The sequence below is a fragment of the Papio anubis genome, chromosome 2 (assembly GCF_008728515.1).
Source record: "Papio anubis isolate 15944 chromosome 2, Panubis1.0, whole genome shotgun sequence".
Lineage (NCBI taxonomy): Eukaryota > Metazoa > Chordata > Mammalia > Primates > Cercopithecidae > Papio > Papio anubis.
Window position 1 is genome coordinate 163,394,913 of NC_044977.1, and position 23,860 is coordinate 163,418,772.

Consider the following 23,860-nt stretch of genomic DNA (forward strand, 5'->3'; position numbering starts at 1 on the left):
AAGAAAGATCTATTCATTATAACTCAATGAAGTGTGAAAAAAATTTCAAATGGTTCCTTTGGCATCAAGTTTCATCTTTAAGGAATTGAGCTATTTAAATGTCCTTCCAAAAATTATTTAAAATAATGTTTCCTAATGGAGATAAGGATATAAAGTGATTATGCATCACTTACTTTCATTTTTTAGATGCTTCCTACTGAAGTAGAGCATTCTTAATTTACATTTACTATAGGTTGGCAACAGAGAAGGCACTCAATGTATGTTTATTGAGAAAAAAGAATGAATGAAATGAAAAAAACTCATAAATTCTGGATTAACTAGGCATTCACCTCTGGCATTATATTCCACTCAGCAGCCTGCATACATTCCCATTTCCTGTGAGTGACAGTATAAAGAAAAGCTATCATGGTACTGAAGTTCTGCTGCATTTTAGTTTTGCTTGTTTGCAAGTCAGGATTCATAATTCCCAGATATGAAGAAGTTATAATGTTGTTACCCTTTTTTATACACAAAAATGTACTAGTCAGAATTCCCATATTGCCAGTTGTAAAATTTATATGTTGATAAAAGTACTAAGAAAGTGCTAGAGCATTATCAAGAGAATATGGTTAATGCATCTTCATTACTACTAATAACCATGAAAAACATATAGATCAAGTTTATGCAGAGCAATTTTTCATGTGAATAGCTCTTAAAAGGGGATGAGCACTGTTTTCTTTTTTTGAACATTTTGTTTTGTTTTGTTTTTAACCATGTTCTCCCTCATTCAGTACCCACAGCTTCTAGAAGAATGTTTTTTTTTTTTTTCAAAACAACAATTGAAGGTGATTATGTGTCTTCCGGATATAAGCAATTGTAAGTCATACAGAGAAAGCAATCTGTCCAGAGCTTGTCTGTTTTTCTAGGCATAACAGTTTTTATACCAAAGTTATCTAATTTAGAACTGAAATATGAGCAGCAGAATTCTTCATGTGAAATATTAAACAACTTCCAACAATTATTAATGGCTGTGATGTGTATGACCAAGTCATGTGTGCTAAATTAATGAAAATTAATGGAGTTGTCAAAGATCTGATGGACAGCGGGGATTAGATTAGATTAAAGATGGAGTGCCATGTGTTAATAGTGTTGAATAATAAACAGCAAGAGGAATTTGGAGTTAACAAGACATTGAATATCAAATCTAATGAGTAACCAATTTTGTGTAATTGAAGTCTTTCATTACTATTGTCTATCTACTGTTATTAAAAATAGTACTGTTTAGGAGAGATTATTTTAAAATTCTGCCAGGAACTTACTTTTGGCACAATCTCATTTAACAAGTTCAGTCAGTACCAATAGGTGAACTTTCTGAAGATCCAAGAATCTCCTCGAAATACCTGTACCAGCACCCTATTCTGACCTGAATTCATTGTTGAGCTTATCTTCAGTTTTTAAACACTGGTTTCTCTTCTAGTGAGAAGCATTACTATACAAAGTTAGCAGAGAACACAGTCAACTGATCTCAATTTCTGTGTTGTGTTAATTCATGCCATCATACTGCATGGGCATCTATAGGAAAAAGTTGCAAGTATACTAGGATATAAATGTTAAAAAAAACAAAACTACAAATTACCTCATAAAATGTTCTTAAGACCAACACAGTATCTGATATTTCAACTTTAAAATAATCAAATATAACATATTTTAAAAGTAAGCTTTGTATTAATTTCTATTTTTGGTTCCTCACAAGCAGGTGAAGAAATCCCAGGCTACACTGTGAATGAAAACAGGTGATTTTAGCTATCTCTTCCCAGATGTTTATTGCCTACTTGATGTCTTGCAGCCTGGCTTTCTGACCCGCACTCTACTGAAAGAGTTTCTAGGGCCTCCAATGCCTTCGTAGTTGCCAGTCATGGCCTGTTTTTATTACATTTCTATAAACTTTCTGAAGCTTTTAAAAAACCATTATCACATTATCACCTCTATAAAAATTCTCCACAACCTTTTCCCTCCTGGATCTAAGTATTTACAACATTCTAGTTTATCTCCTTTCTTCCTCTATATTTATTTTTTAGATTTGATAATATCTAATATTTGTTTATTTCACTTTTTCTGCAATAAAATCTTGTTAGATGCTTAGCTATACTTTTGTGAAAGAATCACTTCAATTTATTTCAAATTATTTTTCTCTATATTCTAATTTATATATATTTTTGTTATTTCTTTTCCTTGTGTTTTCCAAGGTTGAATACTTCTGTTCATTCATTCAATTATTCATCCTTTATTCTCCCTGTCTTCCAATAAAAGCATTTAAAGCTACATATACGCTTGGTTTTAACAATAGCATGAAAGTTTTCTCTCATTTTCTAAATAGCCTTGTTGGCTCATTTGTTATTTAGGTACAATTAAAAATTTCAGATGGCTGAGTTTGTTTGCGTTTAAATATATTACTTATTTTGATTTATTGAATAAAACAGAAATATTGGAGGAATGGAAGTGGGAAAATGTTTTGATTTTTCAAAAGGACTATGGAAAGGACAAACTAGAAAATAAACTGATGTATATAAATAATTTTACTAATTACTTAGAAATGAATATCTTTTATTACAAGTAGACAGTATGGTTCACTAAAAAGTCATTCCAAGGCAACTTTACTTCTTCATCTGACAGTGTGAAAGGTCTGTTAGATTTTGTTAAGATATGTCAGTACCTGTGGAAATAATGGAGAATAATGCATGTTCAGATATAGTGGGACAATTGTACCCCAAGCATATTGTTCAATATTCTAGCACCCACCAAGTATTACTGGTGATTATATGTGTCTCAGTCTTGGTTCACAGACTTGCTACCAATCCATCTTTTAGGACAGTCATAATTTTCTGTTAATGAGTTGTGTAACCATGAGAGAGTTATTTTATCCCATCTGGACCCAAGTTTCCTCATCCTAAAATAAGGGAGCTGAATTTTATGATATTTTAGGTACTTTTTAGATTGAAAATTCTACAACTTTGTGAATAGAAGAATGAAAATATGTGCTTATGGAATTTCAGACCAAAGGCTAAAGAGACACCCAATATATCAAATAAAAGAATCAAATTTTTAAATGTTTTCAACATAAAGTAAATGATAAATGTTTGAGGTGACAGATATGCTAATTATTCTGATTTGATCATCACATATTGTATCCATGTATGATATAGCACACTCTACCTCCAAAATGTGTACAATTATTGTGTATAAATTAAAAACAGTAGTAAGAGCAAAAAGAAAAAAAGACTAAAAAATTTGCAATTTAAAATAATCTCAACAGGTTAGCATGAAAGATTAAACATAAAATTTAACAAAGATAAATAAAAGCTCATGCAACTATTTTAGAACTTTTTATAATTGCACATTACATACAGAACAAGAAGGCATGGATAACATGAGTTTAAATTTGTAAAAATTCAAAACTCCCAAACATTAATGTTTTGATTGGGTTTGGTTTGGCTGACAAGACTAATATGAGTTCACAGTGATGATACTGAAGAAAACTATGATCCTTGGACTGCATTAATACTAGATGAGTCATCACACTGCAGAAGATACTGTATAACTTTGGCAATCAGCTTTGGTAATGAATTAATTTCTGAAAGAACTGAGTTGTGTTTATAAATGCAGTGGAACAGTAGAGAAGCTGAAAACTATGCTGGAAGAGGAATGACTGCAAAACCTGAGGAGTAAGTCTTACATACAATACAGTGAGGGATGCCATGAGGGAAAGCAGCCCATTTTTGGTGTGGCTTAGAAATGAGATGAGTTACAAAAGTTAAAAAAGTGAGTTACAAAAGCTATGACACAGGAACTCTTATCTAGTGATAAAACGGGCTTCATTTACAAAAGTAAGGGCTCTAATCCTAGAACTGTAGAAGTAGAGATTGAAAATTTTTTTTTTTTTTTTTTTTTTTTTTTTTTTTTTTTTTTTGAGACAGTCTCGCTCTGTCGCCCAGGCTGGAGTGCAGTGGCGCCGTCTCGGCTCACCGCAAGTTCCGCCTCCTGGGTTCAGCCATTCTCCTGCCTCAGCCTCCCGAGTAGATGGGACTACAGGTGCCCACCACCACGTCAGGCTAATTTTTTTGTATTTTTTTAGTAGAAACGGGGTTTCACCGTGTTAGCCAGGATGGTCCCGATCTCCTGATCTCATGATCTGCCTGCCTCGGCCTCCCAGAAAAATAATCTTTAGATACACAGCCCAGGCTTAGTCCTAGTTCTGGCATGCCTGAGAGAGAGTATTAAAGGAAAGCCCCTTTCCAACTCTAAGAGTTTATGATCTGCAGTGCCAAATGGCATCTATTGTCACATTTATCACATCACTCAGATAAAAGGACCAAATAACAGGCTTGTACACTAGTATAGGACCTTGAGAAATGTCAGTCAAACCCCATCTCCAAATGAAAATGCCTATGTGCCCTGTGTCCTTAGATTCACCTTCAGTTTCCATTCCATTCCTTCTGCCCTTCTTTCCTCCTCTTTATCTTCCTTCCAAGAACTTTCTTTTCTATTCTCTTCCCTTCTTTCTTTCATAGTCTCATTTTCTTTCTATCATTTTCTCAAATTGTTCTACCTATACTTTTTTCTACCATAAAAACATTTAATGTAGTGGGATACTTGGAAAAAGTAAGTTGATGCCACTAAACATATATCTATGTATCTCTGGTTTGGAGAAAGAAACAATATTCTCTTTGCACCCCTGTATACTCCTAACTCTGTCATTATTGATCTGCTGAGTGGATTATGGTTTATATGTATTTATTCCATGCTTATAGATATCAATCTATTTGGAAACTTAAAACATGCATCAGAGTTGCAACATAATACTTTCAAGATGATTCTAACATCTAAGGTAATAATCAAGATATACTTCTATTTAAAAATCCTGTAAGTTAGAGGCCAGGTGTGGTGGCTCACACCTGTAATCCTAGTACTTTGGAAGGCCAAGGAAGGATAACTGCTTAAGCCCAGAAGTTCAAGACCAGCCTGGGCGATATAGTGAGACTCTGTCTCTACGGGCAGGGGGGGGGGGGGGGGGGGGGGGGGGAGGCGGAAAGCCAGCCATGGTGGTGTGCACCTGTAGTCCCAGCTACTTGAGGGGCTAAGGTGGGAGGACTGCTTAAGCCTGGGAGGTCGAGGCTGTAGTGAGCTGTGATCACACCAGTGCACTCCAGTCTGGGCAACAGAGCAAGACCTGGTCTCAAAAAATCTATAAGCTGAAGGTTTTGAATTCTGTAATAGGAATGTTTCTAAAGTTCTTAATTCTTTAACTTTAAAGTTGAATGTTTCAAATTTACTTCAATGAAAGACTTCTATATCTAATTTTAATTTGCTTGTCATACTGTAAGGTTTGTTATTTTGGAAAGTAAACTCACTCCTCATCTCAAGGAACTCTAGATTCTTAAAGATCTTTATTAAAACTAAATGATGAAGGTTAGCTTGTCAGTACTTACTCCTTAAGAGCTTAATCTGAAGGGAAACATGTTTCTTTCTATCATTTTTTCAAATTGTTCTACCTATACTTTTTTCTACCATAAAAACATTTAATGTAGTGGGAAGAGATTCTGCGATTTCTATTTTGAGAGTGGTAGTTTTGAACTAATTTATTTTCTTACCTGTACCTGAGGGATACGAAATCATTCCCATAAATAACCATGGTTCACACTAGCAGAATCTCTAGAGCATTAGGAATTTTCTGGCCTAGGCCAGAAATACATGAGAAGGGAAGAGAATATAATCCTGAAATGTTCACACGCTGGGAAGTTTTTGCCCTCTTCACCTCTTTTTTCCCACTTTGAGAATCACTATATGTCTTCATAATTTAAAAGAATGCAGCTGCAGTAAACATATACTAAAAATTAACTGTTATGGTTTGAAGGTAGGGGTACAGAAACCAATAAAATATAAAGAAACATTTGAGTCTGCAAAATGAAACAGTTACATTTTAAAATGCAGGCATAGAAAGGAACAGATTAGATGTAGAAAAACAGAGGAATACATTTTTTCTTAATTAAAAAAAACTATAAAACACTGCTGAGAAGTTAAAGGCAACCTAACTAAAGGATGAGATGGCCCGTGTTCATGGATTAGATAATTCAATAATGTTTAAGTATCAGTTCTTTCTAAATTGTTATACATATTAAATGTAACTCCAATCAAAATCCCGACAATTTTTATAGAAATTGGAAAGTTGATTGTAAAATTTATATGAAAATGCAAAGGAACTAGGATAGCGAAAATAATAAAAAAGAACAAAGTTGGAGGACTCAGCCTACTTAAAATCAAGACTTGCTATTAAGTTATATAATTAAGCCAGTATGTTACTAGAGAAAAAACAGAGTGCAGAAATGGATCACACATATATGGCCAGTTGATTTTCAACCAAGGATCCTATTTAATTCAGTGGAGAAAGGAAAGACTTTTTAACAAATGATGCTAAACAGTTGGATATCTATCTTTAAAAAGATGAACCTCAACCTTTATCTCATTCTACACACAAAAATTAATTTGAGGTGGATCATAAATTTAAATTCAAATGGTAGAACCATACAACTTTTAGATGAAAACAAGAGAATATCTTTGACTGTACCGTGAAGGGTTAACTCAGCATACCTGTGCTACCCAAAGCCTGTAACTTTCAAAGGACAGGCCCTTGACTGATTCCTGGGAGATAACCTATAAGCCTTTGGAATATCCTGCCTGATAAGAGCGTCTTTGTATATCTGGGCCTTGGATCACACCAAATTGTTTACCCTAACAATGGAATTTATGGTAAACACCTGTTTTTGTTCATCTGGGTCCTGGGTCACACTGTATCAGTCTGACCTCTCCATGCCTACATGACTGACTCCCAATAAAAAATCCTGAGGGACACCAAGGCTTAGGTGAGCAGCCCTACTTGGCAACACTTTGCATGTGTTTTCATACATCTTGCTGGGAGAATTAAGCACTCCACTGGCAGAGGACAACTGAAAGTTTGTACAGGCATATCTCAGTTATTATGAGTTCTGTTCTACACCACTGTAATAAAGCAAATATCACAATAGTGAATTACACAAATTTTTTGGTTTCCCAGTAAATATAAAAGTGCTGTTTACATTATACAGCAGTCTATTCAGTGTGCAATAGCATTATATCTTAAAAAAAAAAAAGTAAACATCCTAATTAAAAAATACTTTGTTGCCAAAAGATGCCAATGATCAGCTGAGCCTTTAGTGAGTCTTAAGCTTTTTGCTGGTGGAGGGTCTTGTCTCAATGTTGATGGCTTGTAAATAGTCAGGGTGATAGTTCTTGAATGCTGGGGTGGCTGTGGCAATTTCTTAAAATAAGACAGCAATGAAGTTGGCTACACTGATTGACTCTTCCTTTAAAGAAAGGTTTCTCAATAGCATGTGATGCTATTTGATAGCATTTTGCCCACAGTAGAACTTCTTTAAAATTGGAGTCAATCCTTTCAAACCCTACTGCTGGTTTATCAACCAAGCTTATGTAATATTTTAAATGCTTTGCTGTCATTTCAACAATGTTCATAGCATATTTACCAGGAGTAGACTCCGTCTTAAGAAACCACTTTATTCATCTGTAAGAACTCTCCTCATCCATCACAGTTTTATCATGAGACTGCAGCAATTTGGCCACAACTTTACGCTCCACTTCTAATTCTAGTTCCTTTGCTATTTTCACCCTATGCTGTTACTTCCTCCACTGATGTCTTTTTTTTTTTTTTTTTTTTTTTGACAAAGTCTCACTCTGTCGCCCAGGCTGGAGTGTGGTGGTTCAATCTCTGCTCACTGCAACCTCCGCCTCCCGGGTTCAAGCGATTCTCTCGCCTCAGCCTTGCGAGCAGCTGGGACTACAGGCGCCCGCCACCACACCCACCTAATTTTTGTATTTTTGGTACAGATGGGGTTTCACCCATCTCTACCACGCCCGTTGGCCACGCTGGTCTCGAACTCCTGACTTCAGGTGATCCGCTCGCCTCCGCCTCCCCAAGTGCTGGGATTACAGGCGTGAGCCACCACGCCCAGCCTGATGTCTTGAATCCCTCCAAGATGAGGGTTGAAATCAACTTCTTCTAAAATCAACTTTAAACGCTTGTTAATGTTGATATTTTGACATCCTCCCATGAATCATGAATGTTCCTGATGGCATCCAGAATGGTAAATCCTTTCCAGATGGTTTTCAATTTACTTTGCCCAGAACCATCAGAGGAATCACTATCTATGGCAGCTATAGCCTTATTAAATGTATTTCTTAAATAATAAGGCTTGTGAGTCAAAATTACTCCTTGATCTGTGAGCTGCAGAACAGATACTGTATCAGCAGGCATGAAAATAACATTAATCTCCTTGATTAATGCTTGGGTGCAAGCTCTTGGGTGACCAGGTGCATTGTGAGTGAGAAGTAGTACTTTGAAAGGAATATTTTTTTCTGAACGGTAGGTCTCAACAGTGACATAGAGAGACAGCTTGCCCTTTGAAATTTTGAAGCCAGGCACTGATCCTCCTCTCTGGCTATGGAAGTCCTTTGTAGCATCTTCCAGCAGAAGGCTGTTTCATCTACACTGAAAATCTGGTGTTCAGTGTAGCCAGCCCCCTTTATCAATTATCATAGCTACATCTTCTGGATAACCTGCTGCAGTTCCCGTATCAGTACCTGCTGCTTCACCTTGCACTTTAATGTTATGGAGACAACTTCTTTCCTTAAATCTTCTTAATCAATCTCTGCTAGCTTCCAACTTTTCTTCTGCAGCTTCCTCACCCCTCTCTGCCTTTACAGAATTGAAGAGTTAGGGCCTTGCTCTAGATTAGGCTTTGGCATAAGGGAATGTTGTGACTTGTCTGATTGTCTATCCAGACCACTCAAACTTCCTTCATATCAGCAACAAGGCTGTTTATTTTCTTATCATTCATGTGTCCACTGGAGTAGCACTTTTAATTTCCTTCAAAAACTTTTCCTTTGCTTTCATGATTTGGTTGTTTGGTACAAGAGACCTAGCTTTTGACCCATTTCAGCTTCTGACATGCCTTCCTAACTAAGCTTCAACATTTCCAATTTTTGATATAAAGTGAGAGATGTGTAACTCTTCCTTTCACTTGAACACTTAGAAGCTATTATAGGGTTATTAATTGGTTTAAATGTGTTTTCCCTCCAAATCTCATGTTGAAATGTGGCCTCCAGTGTTGACAGTGGGGCCTAGTGAGAGGTATCTGGATCATGGGGGTGTATCCCTTATGAATGGCTTGGTGCCATCCCCTTGGTGATAAGTGAGCTCTTGTTCTGAGTTCACACGAGATCTGGTTGTTCAAAAATGTGTAGGACCTGCCCCTTCTTCTCTTGCTGGACATGCCTGCCTGCTCCCCCTTCGATCAAGAGTAAAACTCCCTGAGTCCTCCCTAGAAGCCCAGCAGATGCTGGCACCAGGCTTGTACAGCCTGAAGAACTGTGAGCCAATTAAATATCTTTTCTTTATAAATTACCCAGCCTCAGGTATTTATAGCAACACAAAAATGGCCTAATACAGCCTAATTTCAATATTACCAAGTCTGAAGGAATAGGGAGGCCCAAGGAAAGGGAGAAAGATGAGGAAAGAGCCAGTTGGTGGAGCAGTCAGAACACACACATATTTGTTGATTAAATTTGTTGTCTTATGTGAGTACAGTTCACGGTGCCCCAAAACGATGACAAGATTAACATCAAAGGTCACTAATTACAGATCATCATAACAGGTATAATAGTGAACATGTATGAAATAGTGCTCGAATTACCAAAATATGACAAAGTGAGCACATGCTATTGAAAAAACAGTGCTGATGGACTTGCTCAGTACAGGGTTGGTACAAACCTTCAATATGTAAAAAATGCAATAAAATGAAGTGTGCTTGTAATAATACCCAGTTACCCAGTGCAATTCAGTTAGAATTGCCCTTGACTCCTGTTTTTCTCTTACATTACATATCGAGTCCATCAGCAAATGCTAGTCAAAATATATGCTGAAACAAATCACTTTTCTCTCTCTGCGCTGCCAATACCATGTTACCTTATCATTGCTAATCTTGCTGCTCACCTCCTAACTAGTCTCTGTTTCCTCTCCTCCTTATAGACTATTTTCCACACAGCAGTCAGATTAATTTAAGTCAGATCATATCATTCCACCATTCAGAGCCCTTCGGTGAATTCCCAAAAATCTTAGGATAAAACCATAAGCCTTTTCAATGGCCTGTAAGGCAAGCCCTACATGATCTAGCCTCCTACTATCTCTCCAACGTCATTTACTACCAATGTCATTTGCTACCACCCTCGCCTGTTGTTCACTGGGCTCTAGCCATACCGGCCTGCTAACTATTCCTCAAGCACAGAATCATTTTTCCACTTCAGAAGCTTTGTACTTGCATTTCCCTATAACGGGAAATGTTCTTCCCCAAGAATCCATGTGGCACATTCACTATTCAGTCTCTGTTCAAACAGTATCTTTTCAGAGACACTCACTTTGACTACTTTATTTAAAACAATGAACTCCTTTACTCTGTCTCCTTGCTTTGTTATTGGTTTTGTGTTTTTTATAGAAATTCTCACTTCCTGATGTTATTTTTAGCTTTAAAAATTATTGTGGTATATTTTGATTGTTTCTTGCATTAAAATATAAACCCAATGTTTGTCTTGTTGGCACTAAATCCAAGAATTGCAAACAGCACAAATAAACATTTACAAGGCAGTTCAAATCCACAATTAGTCAAATACATGAAAATTGAAGCAACAAAAAGTCTCACCTTTCTTATTAGCACCTTTCCTATTAGCAAGTTAATAATTAATAAGCAAGCACTGGTAAAAATCCCTGGATTCCCTTACTTACCAGTGAGGGAGTATGAATGGAAACAAGCTTGATAATCTTACCAAAGAGTTCTTCCATTTCTATATGCAACCCTTATAACCCATATTATTCCCTGGTGATTTGTTCATCATGGTCCACTCTTTTATCTGTGGTAAAAGAAACCACTGTAGCTGTGGAACCATTGATAAAGTTCCTGTTTAGCTATTTAAGGCCTACGATGCTTTCACCAGGCTTGACTCTTTAGCCATAATTGGCCTTGCTACTATTTTCTTTGCTGTTTGGAGGCTATTAAAAAGTTGGTGCATTGGGGCTGTCATGCAAGAGGAGAAGTAATGATGATCTAGAGGGAATATATATACTCATGGGAAACCCGGCCCCCAACCAGAAGCGCTTAGGAAGTAGAGGTTAGACAAGGGATAGGCACACACATGGAAAGCAGGGGGCTAATACCTGCTACATCTATGGCAATGGGATTTTATTTGTGTTGCGTATCCAAATAAGGAAAGAGGATGCAAAGATGACATGTGATTTCATGGATAAGAATATCTCTAAAAATCAAGAAGCCTGATTTCTCTTCTCTGCTTCACCATGGATTGCTATAATTAAGTCTTTAAAAGCAACTGCCTAGGTATTTTAGTGATAGATTTTCCATTACGTGTACGGATAATATTCACTGTGCTCAGATTTAACTTACTTGCACATTTCTTTTTAAAAATGGGAATTGACATTTTCCTATTCATTCAAAAAGCTTGGAATGACAGTTTAACACTAAGATCTCATTCTAATTTTGTCCTTAAACAACCAGAAATTGCTGCTATTAAAAAAGTACATTTAAATTGTGACCAGTCTTCAGAAAGATCTATCTAACTTATTTAAGAATCTGTGACTACTGAAATGCTCAATTGAATAGTCACAGAACAGAACTTCATATTTTTTAAAGTCTGCAATCTCCTATGCTAAGAGTAGAATCTCATATTTTCTTTATTCCAGAACATTCATGGATTTTCTGTTTTGAAAATGACACAACACAATTTTTCAAAATGTGTAATTCTTTCTCCTATGAAGAGGTGATGAAATAAATGGTAGATGAGCTGTCAGTACTGCCTCAAGAGTATGTCACTTTATCTAGTGATGGCTTTTTACAGACTCCACAGCTATAGGTCTTTCAACTTGCTTAAGCAATTTTATACAACCAAAATCAGGTATTTCATCTGATTATATTAGGCCTTAACAGAGATGGAAGAAACCAAGATTAGTTCTTTGATCTCTCACTCCAGCAGATCAAAATAACATTCTCTGTGCTAACTCTCCCAGTTTTCCTCTGCCCCCTGACAGAGCCTAATAACTTCATTGATACTGATGATGAAAGATTCCAGAATTTTAATTCTGGCATGTAGGTCCTCTGTAGAAGGCTGCTAGTCAGGACCCCTGCCTGACATATAAGAGGAAGCCAGGATCTAGGGAAAGAAGATTCTTATTAGGAGGGTTTCCTGGGCATTTAAGATGTATCCACATTCCTCAGTAGGATTCCATGCATCTATGGAGTAATGGTAACTATTTTACCGCAAGAAAGCCTAGCAGCCAACAATTCCCCATCTCTACCAGGGATCAGGATGTGCCTCAGCTTAGGAGTGCGCCTCTCAGGGGCTGGCCTAAGCAGAGTGTCCTGGAAAAGTGTAGTTTCCCAGGGTGCACAAAGATTCTTCCAATGACTATAATCTTATACTAGAATCTGAGCTCTGTGAGAACAGGCACCACATCTATCTTTTTCACTGATGTTCTCTCAATATCTGGCACAGAGAAGAAATTAAAGTATTTGTGAAATGAATGAATACTTGTTAGCTTCAATTGTGGAGTAACCCATATGCCTAAGAGTGGTATCTTACGTAAGTCTAAACATCCTTGATGTCAGGGTGTGGGTCTTAGAATCATCATATTCCCAGGGCCTAGCACAGTGTCTGGCACTGTGTATAGTATTCAATAAATATTTAGTTTAATGATTGAATAAATACATACTGTTTTGAAACCTAAAAAGCATCATAAGATTCTCCTGAATAACTTCCATTTTATATGGTCAGCAAGATTTTTTAAAGGTTTAGTTCTATTTACTTACAAAATGACAGTATTTTTTCCAGATGTTTTATTGCTAAATTACAGTAAAGAAATAATATGCTAATAATGTTCTCTAAGCCATGAAGCCAAGGAGTCCATGGCTATCAATATTAGTAATGTGTTTATCAGAATTTGAAAGGACACTGACGGCTATATAAATGCAACTTTATGGTTTTTTTGTATTCAAATAACTAAGCGTTTGTGGTGTAAAATCATCTATATCTAAAGTACTCTTTCTGAAGAGAGTTGTTAATTCTTAACCAATTTAGGTAAAATAGTAACACTGTCTCCTATCTAGTCCAGAGCAAATACATCTTTTTCTTTTTATAAAACAAAACTTAGGTATAATTCATATATAATATACAGATCTTAAATGTTCAGCCTGATGAGTTTTGACACTTGTGTATACCTGTATAACCACCATCCCAAATAATACACCTAGAATGAACATTTCTATTACTCACAAATTCCTTCGTGTCCCTTTAGAGTCAATTCCAAACCCTCATCCTGAGGTAGCTACTTCCTGATTTCTAATACCACATGCTAGTTGCCCGTTCTTGAGTTTCATATATATGGAACAATACAATATTCACTCTTCTCTGACTAGTGTTTTTTGTTCAGCATAATGTTTATGAGATGCATGTATGTTATTGCATATAGCAGTATACTTAACCCTTGAACAACACAGGTTTGAATTGCGCGGGAACACTTACATGCAGATTTTTTTTCAACCAAATGCAGAGAGAGGGATGTGAAATTCATGTATATAGAAGGCTGACTTTTCATATATGCAGGTTTCTATATGAGAGAGCCGACTATGAGACTTGAGTACGCATGGATTTGGGTATATGCAGGTGGTCCTGGAACCAATTCCCCCAGGGACAACTCTAGTTCATTCCTTTATAGCTGAGTAGTATTCCATTATTTGAGTGTACCACAAATTGTTTATCTGGTCTCTTGTTGGCGGAGATTGGGTTATTTCCAGCTTTGGGGTATTATGAATAAGGCTGCTGCGAACATTCTGTTTTGATGTTGTTTGTTGTGGCTTTTGGATATGTGTTTTTATTTCCCTCGGATAAACCCTTAGAAATTAAACTGCTATATTATAGGATATATGTTTAACTTCATAAGATATTACCAAACTATTTTACAAAGTAGTTATACCTTTTCTACTCACATCAGGAATATACGAGGGTTCTAATTGCTCCACATCCTTGCCAACATTTGCTACTGTCAATTTTTTATTTTATTTTATCCATTATAGTTGGTTTGAAATTTTTCCACATCCTTGCCAACATTTGCTACTGTCTATTTTTTATTTTATTTTATCCATTATAGTTGGTGTGAAATGTTAGATCTCATTGTGGTTTAATTTGCATTTTCCTGATGACTAATGTTGAACATCTTTTCATAGCATATTGATCATTTTTATATCTTCTTTTGTGAAGAGGCTGTTCAAGTATTTTGCCCAAGTTATTTTTTTCCTGACATACAAAAATTCTTTATATATTTGGGATATATGTATTAAAAATATTATCCCCAAGTATGTGACTTGCCTGTTCTTTTTCTTAATGGCATATTTTCATGAACAAATAACCTTAATTTTAAGTTCATTTTATCTATCTTTTCTAGTGCTTTTTGTTTCATGTATAAGAAATCTTTGCCTACCCTTTGTCTTTACCGTGGGGGGGTTCCCAAGACTACCAATTAGGTTTGATGATTTACTAGAAGAAAAAGCTGTTACACTCATTCCAGATTAAGGCCAAGAAAGGAAAAAGGTTGGAGTCAAAGAGAAACAAGTTTGGTATTTATTTGTGAGAAACACTGTTTCTCACATGTCATAACAGACATGTGAGTGTGGGAGTAGAATCAACAGTTCTGTTTGAAAAATACTAAATTTAAGCTGCATATGGGACATCCAAGAGAAAATATTTATTAAGTAGCAAGGGATGGGTAAAACCGAAGACATAAATTAAGGACCCGTCAGCCACAGATGATGGTCTGTAAGGCCATGAACTGAGTTGAAATCCTCAAAGGAATGAATATAGAGAAGAAAAGAAGTGTGGGGTTGGGGCTGTTTTAATATTTGGAGGAAGAAGAGGATTCAGCAGACCATGGCAAGAGATGGAATGGCCACTGAGATAGGATCTTGTGTTACTTTTTTGGAGATGAAGTCTCTCTTTGTCACGCAGGTTGGAGTGCAGTGGCGCGATCTCCGCTCACTGCAAGCTCCGCCTCCCGGGTTGAAGCGTTACTCCTGCCTCAGCCTTCGGAGTAGCTGGGACTACAGGCACGTGCCACCACTCCTGGCTAATTTTTTGTATTTTTAGTAGAGACGGGGTTTCACCATGTTGGCCAGAACGGTCTCGATCTCCTGACTTTGTGATCCGCCCGCCTCGGCTTCCCAAGGTGCTGGGATTACAGGCGTGAGCCTCTGCACCCGGCCAGATCTTGTGTTTCTTATTGAACTGCCTAAATTCTTCATACATTAATGATATTATATTTTGTCAGTTACATCCACTACAAATATTTTCCTAATTTTTGATTTGTCTTTTGATTCACTTTATTTTTGACCTATCTACTTTAAAATATGTGTTGTATAGTAAAATCCATTAGTTGTTCCTTTGTGTTTTTCTCCATTACTTTTAAGGTTAAAAAGTCTTCACACTATTATTTGTCAATTAAAAATTTAAAAGTAAGATTTCGGGCGCGGTGGCTCACACCTACAATCCCAGCACTTTGGGAGGCCGAGGCAGGCAGATCATGAGGTCAGGAGATGGAGACCATCCTGGCTAACACGGTGAAACCCCATCTCTACTAAAAAAATACAAAAAATTAGCTGGGCGTGGTGGCGGGCGCCTGTAGTCCCAGCTACTCGGGAGGCTGAGGCAGGAGAATGGCGGGAACCCAGAAGGTGGAGCTTATGGTGAGCTGAGATTGCCCCACTGCACTCCAGCCTGGGCGACAGAATAAGACTCCATCTCAAAAAAAAAAAAAAATTTAAAAAGAAGATTTAAAAGTCTTCAAGCAACTATTGGTCAGATAGGCACTTGCATTTTTATTTTTTGTTTGCTTGTTTCAGTGCACTTTGGAATTTATTTTTGTGTGTGGCTGATACTTTTTCAAAGATTTGCCAATTTTCCTAGCACCGTCTATTAACTATTTCCTTACTTACTGAGCTGTGACGTCTGCTTCAATTACTACATTTTATTTAGTTCAATTTCAATGTTAAGCTTTGCAATTGCAAAAGGATGACAAAAAGTCTTCCTTCCAATCTTCAAGAGATACTTTGCACAAGAATCTTAATGTGTTTACAAGGAAATATATAAAACAAAACCAACATTTTGTGCAAGAAAAATGTGGGGAGAGAAGGCTAAAGAGAAGAAAATCAAGAAGGGGAGAAAAGAATGGGTACAATACATTTCCGGTGGTGGAGAAAAAGGTGTTGGAAATATTTCAAAAAATTCATATAACAAATATGTGTTGAGTGCCTTCCCTATACCAGTCATTGTCCTAGGTGCCATGAAGTGGTGAGTAAGACAAAATACCTGCCCTCAGGGGCTTAGATTTTAGTGGAGAAGTTGGGGAGACAGATTATAAATACACAAATGAATTATATAACTTCAGTTCATGATGATGGGATAGAGTGAATAGGGAAGGTGAAGACAGGCAAGGAGGTTAAGAGTGGCCTCTCTGAGATGACATTTAGGCTGAGCTTTAAATCATGAAGAGGCATGGGAAGATGCGGGTGGCAGAAGAGCTCTAGCAGGAGGGAAGAGTTAGGTGCAAAGGTCCTAAGCAAGGGCAAGAAACAGAGAAGGCTGATGTGGCTGTAGCATGAGAGTGAAGAGGAGAGAGTGGAAGGAGATAAGGTCAAAGAGATAGGAAAGGGCTTCAGGAAGAAGACTAGATTGCCAGGGGCAATAGGAAGCCTTTGGAGATGTTTATGTAGAGGTATGATATAACCTGTTATAAATTGACATTTACTTGGCTGTTGTGTAAAAAATAATCTTGTGGGGGTTGGGAGGGAGAGGAAGACAAAGGATTCCAGCTAAAAAGGTCTTGTATAAAGAAAAAGACTAACATACTTTGTTCTTTTAAACATAACAAAACTAAATATTTGACATAATGGGAAGAAATATAATTGACTAGGGTGTAAGATTACTGAAGGCAGGGATTTTGGTCTGGGTTTTTACTGGGCATTTCGTGTGTTTAAAATAACCAATCTGGCAGTTGTGTTGAATGATCAACTGACTATAGCGAATAAATTTTTATTTGTGTAACAAGATTCAGATGAAATGAACAAACAGAAAAGAGCTTCAGACAAGTCTCATGGGCTACAGAACTGGTCTCATAATTGCACAGTACATCAATATATGGGGCAAACAGATTTCAATCAGAGATGGCTAATTTTATAACAACATTACACTAAGACAAGGTTCAAATTTCAAGTTTAAATTTAGCCATTTTGTTGTAAACTTCTTCTTATCCCTTAGAATATGAGTTCCTATGCAGCAGGAATTATAACTTATTTTTAACTCTCCAGTAACAGCAGAACACATTGTGTATATGTATTCCATAAATGTATATTTAGGCTGTTGGAATTCTACTGAAGGAAAGCTAACACATAGGCAAAATGCTTGAGGAAGAAAATTCGGACAACTTGGCAGCATTTATCATTACTAACATTTTAGTCTTCCAGAGTAAACTTTGAAATTACATTCTAATTTGAAATGGTTCTGGTTTGACAAGTTAACTCTTGAGACATCTCAATGTAGTATTATGAAAGAACAAAACCATTCATCAACCCTTTCTGCCAGTGTTAATTTCTTTGAAAAGTAGGATTTTAATGTTTTTTATTCCTACAGTGACCCTTAAAATTTCTATGTATGCAATCACAAACGCACACACAAGATGCATTTATAAGCTTATCGTGTAGTTCTAAAGACAGTTGGGAAACACATTTTTAATTTTGTTACTGAAATAATTTAAAAATATATTATAAAGCTGCCTCTTTTCAATCAACAGCAAAAATCTAGAAAGAGATTATACAAGTAGGCACAATTTATGCAAGTTTATTCATGTTAGAAAAATGAAGTTGCCTAACTTCAAATTGTAACAAGTACTCTTATATTTATTTTTCATCTTACCATTGATGTCAATATATAGCAGTTTCTTATGCCTTTAAAATAACTTGGGTAATTTATTTAACAAAGATTCCTTATGTACATTAGCCATTGATACGCTAAAATCTGGAAAATTGTTTTCAGCAATGTGGAAAAGTTCCTGATGATCTCTGAGACTACCCTTGTGATTTATAACTATCACCAGAAAAAGGGGACTTACCGGCTTTTATTCATGAGGTCGGCTCCTCGTGCTTTGTAGTAATCTAAATTTGGATGGAATTGATAAGTCACTGGTCTTGGATTTCTCTAAAACAAAAAAATACATTTTTTAAAAGCTAAATGATTTAATCCATTAACATATAAGAGGACAGCAATGATTATTTTAATATTCCTTCAGAAAAGAATACATATAATATAAAGTTTAATAATTTAATGTGATTGGGTTTTGCTTTCATTAAATTATTCCTTAGTTTTGATTAAACATAAAAATTATTTTTTCCTCTCTCATAGTTAACATAGATTTATTCATCATTAGATTTCTGATGACTTCAAAATAAAACTTTCAAATGTAACTTTCCTAAAAATATGATGAATAAAATTATAATAAAATCTAAAAACTATATGAGATGTAACACAACCACAAACTATGCCAAGGGAACGAAAGACACAAGGTGTCAAGGTAACTGCATTTCGGGGGAAGAGAAAATCATTAGTTTTTTATGACTAGAATGCTAAATGTGTCCACTAGATGGCACACTGAGACTTTCTTGTTCCAAAATGAGTTATTTCAGAACTCAGCAATTCTTTTAAAGTTAGCAATTTCTGTATCATCTATCCTTATTTATGAGTTTAATAAATGCCAATATGCCAGATAGTACAAATATTACCAGGATAACCATTACAATACAAAAGCAAATTGACCGATGTACATTTTCATAAAAGCAGCAAACACACTGCCCTTTCTAGAATGCAGCATTATTTATAAACATTGCAGAAATGTCGTTGAATCATTAGGTCCACTGTGTCTGTTTAAATGTGTTGCTATTATTTAAATAAAATATCTATTATTTAAATGTATCAAGTCCCTCACAGGCAAGTGAAAATTAAACAAATATACTTCTGTTTTACAAAAACTAATCATGTTTACAGCATAATTTAAATGAATACCATAATCTCTAAAATGTTAAATTACATATATTTACCATAAAAAGTTTTTAAAACCTTATAAATAAATGTGTTCTCATGTTTACCTGGGCATATAATTCAAGTTAATAATTGGGTTTTTGAACAAAAGCAGGCACTTCCTTTGAGATACGTATGTGGACATGGAAAAGCTGCATATTATCTCAATAGAAAATTACCAATATGCTTAGATATCAATCCTTGGAGACATAATTCCAAGACACTGATACACTTGCATGCAGGCACGGGGGAGTTGCGGGGGGATATAATTGCTAAGGTTAAATAGTTTGAAATTCATCAAGCTAACAAGCCGCATTTAATGGCCATGATGGACCTTTTCTTTTTCTGCTGAAAAGAGAATATTTACACAGCTCAACCCTTTCATATCTCTTCCAAGCCAGCCCTAATCATCTGACAAAAATGACAATCCCTTGATTTAGCTCCAGCTACTACTCCACTGGTTTGGTATTCAACACAGTTCTACAATAATCAAATCTGAATTGCCTTGATGAAGATAACTGATGCTTCCATGACTACCATACTATTAAGTCTAACAGTGCAACTTTTTCTCTCTCTAGGAATTACATAGGTTTTCTCATGGTAGCTGATGACAACCTGGACCCAAGTATAATGGGAAAATAAAATAGAGGTTAAGGCTACTGGCAGACTGACAGTGCATTCATGATGTATTTTAAAAATTAACTTTCGCAGGACTATCCCTCATGACTAATTTTGTTCTTTATTCTTAGTACCTGGAAATACATTTTGTTTTTGCTAATAAAAAAGGAACCTTTTTTTCTGACTTCCAACAAACTAATAAAGAATTATGTTACTTTTTGCCATAAAATAATGAAAGAAGGGATCACATGGAGCAATTACTTGAAACATCTTTATGAAGAAATGACAAGCAATTCAAGACACAGAGTGCTGATCTATCTAAGCACTTAAAGCCATTATTAGGAATAATGATCTAACTTGAACATATAAATGAGGCTCAAGTATTGCTTTCACTAAGGCATATTTAAATTCCTAGGAGACTTACTGCTATCAAAGGGAGAGGTAGTTTAAAGTACCACTGTACTGGAAACAAAAAAAAAGAATCAAAAGTTGATGTTGAAAAACAGCATTTGAAATGTTAAGAAAATAAAATCAGAGGTTATGGCTGAAAGTTATTCTTTTCTGTTGGGAAGACAGTGATGTTTCTAAAACATAAGTATACAGACATATAGATGGATCTAGACCAACACTGTCCAACAGTGGGTCACAAATATAAATTTCATCTATAATTTAAAATGTTCTAGTAGCCACATTTCAAAAAGAAAATAAAAAACAAACAAGTGAAACTAAATGTGATATTTTATTTAATTCAGTCTATCTAAAATATTATGATTTTAACACGTAATCAACATATATAGTTATTAATGAGATACTTCACATTGTTTCTTTTGTATAAAGTCTTTGAAATCCAGTGTGTATTTTATACTTACAGCACATCTCAATTTGGACTAGCCACACTTCAAGTGCTAAACAGCCACATGTGGCAAGTGGCTACTGTACTGGACAGCATAAAGTGAAACATCTGAAACACCTGTACACCACTGCATGGCTATAAAAATCAACATCTAGACATGAACAATAAAAAGGATACCAATACTTTTATACATTAAGATTCAGTAAGTATAGTTCTTCAATTTACCTATAATTCTTCTCTTTCAATTAAGTTAATTTTATCTCTATTAAATAAGGTTTTAAAAAGTTAAGGAATTTTGGAACACCATCTCAACAAATAACAACCAAAACAAAACCAAATTAAAACTAGGTAACAAGTTCAAATCATTGTTAAAAATACATATATAAATGTACATATGAAGATAAATGGATAGATAACTGCGACGTACCAAAATGTTATCAATGGTTTCCTTAGGGGGACAAGATTAAATGAGCGGAATTCTCACTTTATGCAACTGAAATATTTTAAAAGAGATACTTGCTCCTCTTTTTTTTGTGGGGGTGAGACAGCGTTTCATTCTGTTGCCCAGGCTGGAGTGCGGTAGTGCTATCTTGGCTCACTGAAGCCTTGACATCCCAGGCTCAAGTGATCCTCCCACCTCAGCCTCCTGGTAGTTGGGACTACACGCATGCACCAACATGCCCAGCTAATTTTTATATTGTTTTGTAGAGATGGGGTTTTGCCATGTTGCCCAGGTTAGTCTTGAACTCCTGGGCTCAGACGATCCACCCACCTCAGCCTTCCAAAGTGCTGGTGTTACAGGTGTGAGACACCACGCTTGGCTAATACTTGCTCTTCTTAAAGGAGTTTTTTTTTTCTTTTTTCAAATACAACTTTATAAAAATATGATGATTTCTAATCTTTAAAGTTCTGGAATCTTCTCTAAAATATAAGAGCTACTAGAACTATACATGTAAAACTCTATATGTAAGAAAGACCAGACCCCATGAAAACTGTGATTTCTCATTGTGTAGAACATGTTATGTCAACACTTTAACATTATGTCTTCATTTGTATTAGAACAATTGGCAATTACAGTCATGTGTTGCTTAATGATGGGGATACGTTCTGAGAAATGTGTCATTAGGTGATTTCATCATTGTGTGAGCATCATAGAATATATTTTACAAAAACCTAGATGGTATAGCTTATTACACACCTAGGTTATATGATATAGCTCATTGACCCCAGGCTACAAACCTGTATAGCATGTTACTGTACTGAATACAGTAGACAGGTACAACACAATGGTATCTGTGTACTTAAACATATTTAAAAAGAAAAGGTACAGTAAAAACATGGTATTATAATCTTATGGGAGCACTATCATATGTGTGGTCTGCTGTTGACCCAAACGTCATTATGCAGTGCATGATTGTGTTTTAAACTCATTTTCACACAGTCAGGACTTCAACTATCATGAGCATTTCCAAAACAATGGATATTTTTAAATGCGTTTGTTTTGGGGAATTTTCCTTTGGAAGATAGCAAAATGGTAATCATATCTTAACTCACATTAGTCTGTGTACAGAGGAATACCAATTATGTTCCATGTTCTGGGAAGTTTATATAACTATACATAATGAATGCAGGCTGGGTGCAGTGGTTCATGCCGGTAATCCCAGAACTTTGGGAGGCTGAGGTAGGAGGATTGCTTGAGGCCAGAAGTTTGAGACCAGCCTGGGCAAAATAGCAAGATCACAGTCTCAACAAAAAACAAAAAAAATTAGCTGGGCATGGTGGTGCATGCTGCTGAGGCAGGAGGATCACTTGAATGCAGTTTGAGGCCGCAGTGAGCTATGATCATGCCACTGTATTCCAACCTGGGTGACTGCGAGATCCTAACTCTTAAAAAGTAAGACAGTCGAGTATGGTGGCATATACCTATAGTCCCAGCTACTTGGGAGGTTGAGGTAAAACAGCTTGAGCCTGGGAGGAGGTTGCAGTGAGCTGAGATTGTGTCACTGCACTCCAGCCTGGGCGACAGAATGAGACCCTGTCTCCAAAAAAAATAAAATAAAATAAAATAAAATAAAATTAAATTAAAAAGGAAGGAAGAAAGAAAGAAAAAAGAAAAGGGCAAAAATTACATATTCAAATTCAGTTCATCCTGGTTTACCATGCCTTTCCTAGGCCAACCAGGATGGGCCTGAAGTAAGTCTTTTACAAGATTTCAGTTTGTTAACTGCCCAAGTATTACTCAACTCTTTGTTAATGTTGTTGAAGCTCTATTTAAAGCTTTTTCTTCAGCATTTTATTTTATAGCAATATAAGAAGAATGCTGAACACATTCTTAAAGTCTGAAGACTTTAAGGTATCTTCAAGTCTTGTGGACAAAGTGACATACAGAAGCAGAATTGACAGTGGTAGATGCGAGTGTTCTAGAAGAAACAATATGCAAAAAACAAATCAAAACTAGACAAAACTCATGCTATGCTTCTGACTTTCCAAAATGCTTTTGTTAATTTAGCATGATCACAAAATCGACTTACAATAATGCTTAAATAACAGCGATCAAAATAAGAGATAAAAACTGCAATCAATCTAAGTTATAGTTAACTTTGTTCACTTCTAAAGTATATATTATATGATAGTAGACTGCTCCTTAATATAATTTTGGGTAAAACAAACATTCTGTCCAAGAATGAGTTTGACTTTGGATGGTGAACAACTCCCCTTGGCCATACTCTGCACTCTGTAATGGAAGTCTGTAGATGAGCCGACCTACCTCCTCTTTGCCACTCTTACCCCTATAGCAACATTTCAATATTCTAAGTTCAAACTCATTTTGTTATGATAGTATAAAAATATTTATATGCTAATTCACACTAAGCCTAACTAAATACTAGATGCTACAAGAAGTACACATAACTATAAGGTGGTAGATGTTTCCCTTGTACTGAGTCTGGAGAAATCAAACTCATCCAACAAAGGTAATTACAAATAGTACTTTCTGGACTGATTCCCTAACTCCTGTTCTTCACTCCAAGGTGATATCTCCATTTGAATCATCAAATAGAGACTACAGAAGGAGAAGTCTCATCTTGCTATGAACAGCACAGGATATTTCAAAGGACTGGCTATTTA

The 23,860-nt window shown here is 35.9% G+C and overlaps 1 protein-coding gene across 15 annotated transcripts in view; it reads right to left on the minus strand.

Annotated features, from left to right (window-relative positions):
• Positions 1–23,860, minus strand: part of TBC1D5 (TBC1 domain family member 5) — a 571,565-nt gene that overhangs the window by 97,139 nt on the left and 450,566 nt on the right. For all 15 annotated transcript variants that reach the window (XM_021933864.2, XM_017954351.3, XM_017954374.3 and 12 more), the window contains one exon: positions 18,302–18,387. In XM_021933864.2, the coding sequence (XP_021789556.1) occupies positions 18,302–18,387 (86 nt within the window). The remainder of the gene's footprint in view (positions 1–18,301; positions 18,388–23,860) is intronic.